The sequence below is a fragment of the Mastomys coucha genome, unplaced genomic scaffold (genome assembly GCF_008632895.1).
Source record: "Mastomys coucha isolate ucsf_1 unplaced genomic scaffold, UCSF_Mcou_1 pScaffold18, whole genome shotgun sequence".
Classification (NCBI taxonomy): Eukaryota; Metazoa; Chordata; class Mammalia; order Rodentia; family Muridae; genus Mastomys; species Mastomys coucha.
The window spans coordinates 59,109,014-59,119,634 of NW_022196900.1; the positions used below are offsets into that span (position 1 = coordinate 59,109,014).

General features: G+C 37.5%; 1 protein-coding gene across 5 annotated transcripts in view; it reads right to left on the reverse strand.

The window, feature by feature from the left end:
* Itgb3bp (integrin subunit beta 3 binding protein) overlaps positions 1 to 10,621 on the reverse strand; it is a 57,037-nt gene that overhangs the window by 10,600 nt on the left and 35,816 nt on the right. For all 5 annotated transcript variants that reach the window (XM_031377933.1, XM_031377934.1, XM_031377936.1 and 2 more), the window contains 2 exons: positions 4,607 to 4,700; positions 3,295 to 3,354 (listed from right to left, as the gene is read on the reverse strand). In XM_031377933.1, the coding sequence (XP_031233793.1) occupies positions 3,295 to 3,354; positions 4,607 to 4,700 (154 nt within the window). The remainder of the gene's footprint in view (positions 1 to 3,294; positions 3,355 to 4,606; positions 4,701 to 10,621) is intronic.

The window sequence follows — 10,621 nt, forward strand, 5'->3', positions numbered from 1 at the left end:
AATGAAAAAACAAAACAATCAAACAAACAAACAAAACATAAAAAAAAAAACCCAAAGAAAACAAAAGGGAAGTAAAATGTAAGAAATTCAAAGTTCACTACATCAAGGAAACTCCATAGAATGACTCACCAGTAGAATAGAACAGGAGAACAGAATACTAGGCTGAAGACAAGAGAGATGAATTGGAATATGCAGACAATGACAAAGATGAATTAATAAGAAAGGATAAACATAATGTAGAAGACCCTATGAAAAGACCAAGTCTATATAAATCATGAGATGGAGAAATGAGAAAGACTTCATGTTAAAGGCATAAAACTAGCCGGGCAGTGGTGGTGCATGCCTTTAATCCCAGCACTTGGGAGGCAGAGGCAGGCGGATTTCTGAGTTCGAAGACAGCCAGAAGCTATACAGAGAAACCCTGTCTGGAAAAACAAAAAAAGAAAAAAAAAAAAAAAAACCAAACCTAACTCAGAATACTATACACAGTAAAACTACTTCATGATTCAAACAGGCTAAAGGACTTCATGATACACAGCTAGGCACCTTTCAGCTCTCCTACTCCCAACCTATTGGAGTTGGGCAATGCACAAGGGCCAGTGCTTGACAGTAGATATCTTCAAGGAATCCACTGAAACAAGGACAAAGATAAACTCATCCATGATGCTACAGGAAAGAATAAACCACATTAGAACAATAGTTTAGCAGGTAAAGACTATGAAAACCTCAAACACTACAAAAACAAGACAAAACCCAAAACCAAAAAATCAACAAAATGGCAGAAATACAATAGTTTGGATTCCTAGTACCCATATAAATGCCTAGAGCATATGGTTGCTCACCTATAATGCCTTTTAGTAATAATTTTGAATAGTAATCGTTTCAATGCCTTAATCAAAAGACACAGACTAGCAGGTTGAATAACAAGCAGGAACACACTTGACTATCACAGATTAATATTTAGGCTCAATGGGTGAAGCCCTTGCTATGCAAACATGAAGACCAGAGTTTGGATCCCCAGTACTCATGTCAATGTCAGGAGGGGATGGTGGCTCACCTGTAATGCCTGTGCTCAGAAGACAGAGACAGAGACCCCCAAGAGCAAATTGCCTAGCTAGGTTAGCCAAACTGGCAAGCTCTAGTTTCAAGAAAGAGACTTGCCATATATGTTAGGTGGGAAGCAATCAAGGAGGACAGCCAATGTCAAACTGTAGCTTACAGACACACTCACATTCATGCATGTGTTTGTGTGAATGAATACACACATGCATCCATACCACACATAAACAAAACAATACAAAAGAAAAGGGCCAGAATATAAAAACATATTTAGAGAAAATGAAACTAGGAAACAAACAGATAGTATTCTAATATCTGACAAACTAGACTTCAAAGCAAAATTAAAAGAAAGAAGATTACTGATTAAAGCAACAATCCATCAAGAGGACATTGCCATTTTAAACACATGTGCACTGATCATGTGTGACTTAATTTTACAAATGAAATACTACTACATGTACAGACTCAAGTGAATCCCAATACATTAATAGTGAATATCTTAGTCAATGTTCAGTTTCTATGAAGAGACACCATGACCATGGCAACTCTTATAATAAGAAAGTATTTAATTGGGACTGGTTTACAGTTTCAGAGGTTTAGTCCAATACCATCATGGTATATGTTGGCAGACATGATGCTGGAGAGGTATCTGAGAGTTCTACATCAGGATCAGCAAGCAGCAGGAAGAGAAAAAGCCACTGGGCCTGCCCTGGGCTTCTGAAACCTCAAAGCCCCACCCTTCCAGTGATTCCTTGAACAAGGCCACACCTCCTAATCCCTGTCAAGTAGTGTCACTCACTAATGACCAACCAATCATTCAAATATATGAGCCCATGGGTACCATTCCTCTTCAAACCACCACACAGTGGATAACATCAACAACCTAGGTGTATCAGCATCCTGGCAAAAAATAACCAAGACAAACATGTGAGTTAAGTGAGATCACAGACAGACCTAACAGACACTCCAGGAAATTCCAACCAAACACTGAATAATACACATTCTTTACAGTATAACATAGAACTTTCTCTAAAATAGATTATATAATACAATACAAAGCAAGTTGTAACAATAACAACACAAAACGAAGCTGAGATAATTTCTTGTAAGTTATCTAACCACAGTGGAATTAAGACTAGAAGTCAACATGAAAGCTATAGAACCTATACACACATAAACAGATTGGATAACTGGCCGAATGTTGAATAGATCACTGAAGGAACCAAAAAGGAAATTAAAAAATTCCAAGAATTGGAAAAAATTAAAAACACATACAAAAAGGTCCTATGAAAACAGTTCTATTAAGGGAATTTATAACTACTTTAAAAAATTAGAGAGATCAAAATAGATAACATATTGATGTAGATTTGGGCCTTGGAAAAACAAGCACAAACCAAGCCATAAAGCAGAGGTAAAGAAATAATTAAGACTACTGTAGAAATTAATGAAATGAAAGTAAAAAGCAAAAAGACAAACAACAGCAATGTAAAGGTTCAACAAAACAGCTGGTTCTCTGAGAAGATAAACAAAATTTGACAAACCCTTAAAAAAATAAACAAACAAATAAGTAAACAACTCCCCCCAAACAAAACAAAAAGGCCCAACAACACTCAAATTAATGAAATGAAAGAGGAAAAGGGAGCCATTACAAGAAATACTGATGGAATTCAGAAAGTCAATAGGGCATACTTTAAATACTTGTATTTCACTAAATTAGAAAAATTTAAGATGGATAAATATCTACACACACACACAGGATCTTAGTTCATGAAGTAATTGTAAAAGTACTCCTCTTGCTGGGCAGTGGTGGCACACGCCTTTAATCCCAGCACTTGGGAGGCAGAGGCAGGTGGATTTCTGAGTTCGAGGCCAGCCTGGTCTACAGAGTGAGTTCCAGGACAGCCAGGGCTACACAGAGAAACCCTGTCTCAGGAAAAAAAAAAGTACTCCTCTTTTTTTTTTTTTGCACTTCTCTTTTTTTAAAAAATATTTATTTTATCTTATGTGCATGAGTGTTTTGCCTACATGTAAGTCTGAAGACCATGTGTGCCTGGTGCCTGTATAGATAGGAAGGTACCAAATCCCCAGGAACTGGAGTTTTAGATGGTTGTAAGGAACCAAAAGTAAATGCTCTTCAGGAGTGGCATTGCTTTCAGCTGGTGAGACATCTTTCCAGCCCCATGAAAACATTTTTTTTTTTAAATGTAATAAACTAAAACACTACAATCTTCTTACCTTTGGGAGAAGTTCTTGAATTTTTCTTTTCAAACAGCTTTTGTTTTATTACTTTAGTCACTAAAAGAGAAAAAAATAAAAACAAAACCACCTTCACATAAAAAAGAAACATAAGGGGCTGTAGAGATGGCACAATGCTTAAGATAGTGTGCTGAGCAAGTGTGAAAGTTTAGAATTTGGGTTTCTGCACCCATTTACCAAGCTGGGAATCTTGTGTATGACTGGAATCCCAACTCTAAGTAGGCTGAGGACAGAAAGATCTCTAAGACATGCTGGCATCCAGCCTAGAAGAGAAAATCTAAGTCCCAGGCTCAAGAAGAAATACTGATTCACTGGATCAAACAGTGATATGAAACACTCCATGCCTGCACACAGGTGAGCACAATGAACAGATGATCTCAAACACAAACACACACAATCTTCTTTTCTCAAGACTTTATATTAAATACTTGGGCATGGCTGGTGCATACCTGTAATCCCAGCATTCAGGAGGCTGAGAAGAAGAGAGCATTACTGTGACTTTAAGAATAGCCTGGGGGACATAGTGAATTCCAGGACACTCTGTACTAGGAACAGACAAACGTGGAATAGGAACTAATAATTTCTCATTGTTTGGAAGAAGCAACTGTGGAAGAAGAATAATGAAAGCAATAGATACTGTAGGTATCAAGCACAATGTAGTGCCCCCTTACTACCTAACTTTGAAAATGAGCTTGCTAGTGGTCTCCTCTGTGCATTCTTTTCTTCTGAATTCAAGAGGAAGCCATAAAGCACCACATCTTGATAAAGAACACATGTCTTCTAAAGATGCTAACAATACTTCTATCTGGACAACTTTGGGGTATGTGTGATCTCTCAGATTGAAACTTGAGAAACATTGGAAGGCTTATCTCTAAAATTGCTAACATCAAAAATCCAGGTGCTGGTGGGGCAGTGGTGGCACATGCCTTTAATCCCAGCACTTGGGAAGAAGAGGCAGGCGGATTTCTGAGTTCATTTCCAAGTTTGAGGCCAGCTTGGTCTACAAGAGTGAGTTCCAGGGCAGCCAGGGCTATACAGAGAAACCCAGTCTCGAAAAACAAACAAACAAACAAACAAACAAACAAACATTCTAGGTGCTGGAGAGATGTCTCAGCAGTTAAAAGTACTGGCTGCTCTCCCAAGGCCCAAGTTCAATTCCCAGCACCCACATGGTGGCTTACAACTGTCTATAATGGAATCCAATGCCCTCTTTGGGTAGACAGACAAAACACCCATATACATAAAATACATAAATTAAAAAGAATCTTTAAAGAAATAGATTTTTTCTTACTTAGTTCTTTGGTTTTCCTCGCTTCTTTTTTTAAGGAGCATGATACTAGGGAAACACCAATGAGATCTTCAAGTTGTCTGTTGCCCTCCAAAGCCTGAAAGAAAACTATTTTTAATGAGTTAAGTAAGTTCTCTACAACTAAGAGATTATTTACAAAGGAAATATATACATTGTTTTCTTCATTTAAAAGAACTTAAATTAGGAATTTTGAGTTTTCTTGGTACATCACGAATTACAAGCCCTATAGTGACTATAATGCTAATTTTGTTTTCTTTGATGTTGTTGTTGTTTTGAGGTTGTAGGGTGGTAAAGGTTTGAGATACAATTTCTCTATGTAGAATAGGGTGGCCTCACACTCCAAAGATCTGCCACCCTCTGCTGGGATTAAGGGAGTGCATCAACATACTCAGTTATGAGCAGGTAAATATGCTGTACATGGTGGCTCACACCTTTAATTCTAGTATTTGGGAGGCAGAGGCAGGCAGATTTCTGTGCTCAAGGTAAGGCAGATCTACATTAGTGAGTTCTATAACAGACAGAGCTACATAGTGAGACCCTGTCTCAACCACCAACTACAACAACAAAACAAAACAAAACAAAAAACCCTTTAACATTGTGCCACAGATCTCCATACCCAAATACTACCAGGAAAGAGCTGATCTCACAGGAGTGATGAACACCTGTGAGCACAAGTATGATTACCACTTCTGCTCAAGTTCCTGTCCCATGAGGGACCTGCCCAGAGCCAATCAGGACACAGAAACCATGGAACAGCTGAGGACAAGATCCTTCTGGTTTCTGTCTGCACCCTGGATCTGACCCTATGCCATAGCTCTCCATACCCAAATTCCTCCTGGAGAGAATTGGCCTCCCAGGAGTACTGACACACAGGCTTGCAGGAGGGACAAGCCACAGTCAGAGACAGCAAGACCAGCTAATACCAGATATATCCAGATGGTGAGAAGCAAGGTAAGAACATAAGCAACAGAAACCAAGGCTACTTGGCATCAATAGAACCCAGTTCTCCAATGACAGCGAGCCCTAGACACACAACACACCCCCAACACACCAGAAAAGACTCTGATTTAAAACCACATATCATGATGATGAAAGAGGACTTTAAGAAGGACATAAATAAATCCCTTAAAGAAATGCAGGAGAACACGGGTAAACAGGTAGAAGCCCTTACAGAGGAAACACAAAAATCCCTTAAAGAATTACAAGAAAACACAACCAAACAGGTGAAGGAATTGAACAAAACCATCCAGGATCTAAAAATGGAAATAGAAACAATAAAGAAATCACAAAAGGAGACAATCCTGGATATTGAAAACCTAGGAAAGAAATCAGGAGACATAGATGCAAGCATTACCCGCAGAATACAAGAGATAGAAGAGTGAATCTCAGGTGCAGAAGATACCATAGAAAACACTGACACAACAGTCAAAGAAAATGCAAAATGGAAAAAGCTCCTAACCCAAAACATCCAGGAAATCCAGGACACAATGGGAAGACCAAACCTAAGGATAATAGGTATAGAAAAGAGCGAAGATTCCCAACTTAAAGGGCCAGTAAATATCTTCAACAAAATTATAGAAGAAAATGTCCTTAGCCTAAAGAAAGAGATGCCCATGAACATACAAGAAACTTACAGAACTCCAAATAGACTGGACCAGAAAAGAAATTACTCCTGTTACATAATAGTCAAGACACCAAATGCACAAAACAAAGAAAGAATATTAAAAGTAGTAAGGGAAAAAGGCCAGGTAACATATAAAGGCAGACCTATCAGAATTATACCAGACTTCTCACCAGAGACTATGAAAATTAGAAGATCCTGGGCAGATGTTATACAGAACCTAAAAGAACACAAATGTCAGCTCAGACTACTATATCCAGCAAAACTCTCAATTACCATAGAGTGAGAAACCAAGATATTCCATGACAAAAACAAATTTATATAATATCTTTCTACAAATTCAGCCCTACAAAGGATAATAGATGGAAAACACCAAGACAAGGAGAGAAACTACACCCTAGAAAAAACAAGAAAGTAATCTTCTTTTAACAAACTCCAAAGAAGATGGCCACACAAACATAAAAACAGCATCAAGAATAATAGGAAGCAACAATCACTATTCCTTAATATCTCTTAACATCAATGGACTCAATTCCCCAATAAAAATACATAGACTAACAGATTGGATACATAAACAGGACCCAGCATTTTGCTGCATACATGAAACATACCTCAGTGTCAAAGACAGACACTACCTCAGAGCAAAGGGCTGGAAAACAATTTTCCAAGCAAATGGTCCCAAGAAACAAACTGGAGTAGCCATTCTAATATCAAATAAAACTGACATCCAACCAAAAGTTATAAAATAAAGATAAGGAAGGACACTTTATATTCATCAAAGGAAAAATCTACCAGAAGAACTCTCAATTCTGAACATCAATGCTCCAAATGCAAGGGCACCCACATTCATAAAAGAAACTTTATTAAAGCTCAAAGCACACATTACACCTCACACAATGATAGTGGGAGACTTCAATATCCCATTCTCAGCAATGGACAGATCATGGAAACAAAAACTAAACAGAGACACAGTGAAACTAACAGAAGTTATGGACCAAATGGATTTAACAGATATCTATAAAACATTTCATCCTAAAACAAACAAACAAACAAAAAAACATACCTTCTCAGCACCTCATGGTACGTTCTCCAATACTGACCATATAATTGGTCACAAAATAGGCCTCTACAGATATAAGAAGATTGAAATAATCCCATGTATCATATCAGATCACCAAGGACTAAAGATGGTCTTCAATAGCAACAAAAACAACAGAAAGCCTACATACACATGGAAGCTGAACAATGCTCTACTCAACGATAACTTGGTCAAGGAAGAAATAAAGAAAGAAATGAAAGACTTTTTAGAATTTAATGAAAATGAACGCACAAAATACTAAAACTAATGGGACACAATGAAAGCAGTGCTAAGAAGAAAACTCATAGCTCTGAGTGCCTCCTAAAATGAAACTGGAGAGAGCATACACTAGCATTTTGACAGCATACCTGAAAGCTCTAGAACAAAAAGAAACAAATATATTCAATAGCAGTAGATGGCAAAAAATAATCTAAATCAGGGCTGAAATCAACCAAGTAGAAACAAAAGGAATTATACAGAGAATCAACAAAATCAGGAGCTTGTTCTTTGAGGAAATCAACAAGATAGATAAAACCCTTAGCCAGACTAACCAGAGGGTGGCACAGACACAGTATCCAAATTAACAAATTCAGAAATGAAAAGGAAGGTATAACAACAGAAACTGAGGAAATTTAAAAAATTATCAGATCCTACTACAAAAGCCTATACTCAACAAAACTGGAAACTCTGGATGAAATGGACAATTTTCTAGACAGACATCAAGTACTAAAGTTAAACCAGGATCAGATAAACTATCTAAAAAGGCCCATAACCCTTAAAGGAATAGAAGCAGTCATTAAAAGTCTCCCAAGCAAAAAAAGCACAGGACCAGATGGGTTTAGTGCAGAATTCTATCAGACCTTCAAAGAAGACCTAATACCAATACTCTTCAAACACTTCCACAAAATAGAAACGAAGCAACACTACCCAATTCATTCTATGAAGCCACCATTATGCTGATACAAAAACCATACAAAGACCCAACAAAGAAATAGAATATCAGAATAGAAATAGAACTTACGAATATCGATGCAAAAATAGTCAATAAAATTCTCAAAAACTGAATCCAAAAACACATCAAAACGATCATTCACCAAGATCAAGTAGGTTTCATCCCAGAGATGCAAGGATGGTTCAATATACGGAAATCCATAAATGTAATCCACTACATAAACAAACTTAAAGAAGAAAACCACATGATCATTTCATTAGATGATGAAAAAGCATTTGGCAAAATTCAACATCTCTTCATGAAAAATCTTGGAAAGATCAGGAATCCAAGGCCCATACCTAAACCTAGTAAAATCAATATACAACAAACCAGTAGCCAACATCAAACTAAGTGGAGATAAACTTGAAGCAATCCCACTAAAATCAGGGTCTAGACAAAGCTGCCCACTCTCTCCATACCTATTCAATACAGTACTTGAAATTCTAGCTAGAGCAATTAGACAACAAAAGGAGGTCAAAGGGATACAAACTGGAAAGGAAGAAGTCAAAATATCACTATTTGCAGATGATAAGTGACCCCAAAATTTCCACCAGAGAATTCCTACAGTTGATAAACAACTTCAGCAAAGTGGCTGGATATAAAATTAACTCAAACAAATCTGTGGCCTTCCTATACTCAAAGAATAAACAGGCTGAGAAAGAAATTAGGGAAAGGATACCCTTCACAATAGTCACAAATAATATAAAATATCTTGGTGTGACTCTAAACAAACAAGTGTAAAATCTGTATGACATGAACTTCAAGTCTCTGAAGAAAGAAATCAAAGAAAACCTCAGAAGATGGGAAGATCTCCCATGCTCATGCATTGACAAGATTAATATAGTAAAAATGGCCATCTTGCTGACAGCAAACTACCGATTCATGTAATCCCCATCAAAATTTAACTCAATTCTTCATAGAGTTAGAAAGAACAATTCTCAAATTCATTTTGAATAACAAAAAAATCCAGGAAAGGGAAAACTATTCTCAACAATAAAAGAACTTCTGGTGGAATCACCATCCCTGACCTCAAGCTGTACTACAGAGCAATAGTGATAAAAACTGCATGGTATTGGTACAGTGACAGGTAGGTAGATCAATGGAATAGAATTGAAGACCCAGAAATGAACCCACACACCTGTGGTCACTTGATCTTTCACAAAGGAACTAAAATCATCCAGTGGAAAAAAGCATTTTTAACAAATTGTGCTCATTCAATTGGCAGGCAACATGTATAAGAATGTGAATTGATCCATTCTTATCTCCATGCACAAAGCTCAAGTTCAAGTGGATCAAGGATCTCCACATAAAACCAGATACACTGATTCTAACAGAAGAGAAAGTGGGGAAAGAGTCTTAAACACATGGGCACAGGGGGAAAGTTCCTGAACAGAACACCAATGGCTTATGCTGTAAGATTAACAATAGACAAACAGGCCCTCATAAAATTGCAAAGCTTCTGTAAGGCAAAGGGCACGGTCAATAGGACAAAACAACAACCAACAGATTGGGAAAAGATTTTTACCAATCCTATATCCAATAGAGGGCTAATATCCAATATATACAATGGACTCAAGAAGTTAGACTCCAGAGAAGCAAATAACCCTATTAAAAAATGGGGAACAGAGCTAAATAGAGAATTCTCGACTGAGGAAACTCGAATGGCTGAGAAGCACCTAAAGAAATGTTCAACATCCTTAGTCATCAGAGAAATGCAAATCAAAACAACCCTGAGATTCCACCTCACACCAGTCAGAATGACTAAGATCAAAAACTTAGGTGACAGTAGATGCTGGTGAAGATGTGGAGGAAGAGGTACACTCCTTCATTACTGGTGGGACTGCAAGCTGGTACAACCACTTTGGAAATCAGTCTGGTGGTTCCTCAGAAAACTGGATATAGTACTACCTGAGAACCCAGCTATACCACTCCTGGGTATATACCCAGAAGATGCTACAACATGTAATAAGGACACATGCTCCACTATGTTCATAGCAGCCTTATTTATAATAGCCAGAAGCTGGACACAACCCAAATGTCCCTCAGTAGAGGAATGGATACAGAAAATGTACATTTACACAATGGAATACTACTCAGCTATTAAAAACAATGACTGTGTGAAATTCACAGGCAAATAGATAGAACTTGAAAATATCTTGAGTGAGGTAACTCAGTCACAAAAGAACACACATGGTATGTACTCACTGATAAATGTATATTAGCCAAAAGCTCATAATATCCAAGATACAATTCACAGACCATATGAAGCCCAAGAAGAAGGAAGACCAAAGTGTGGATGCTTCAGTG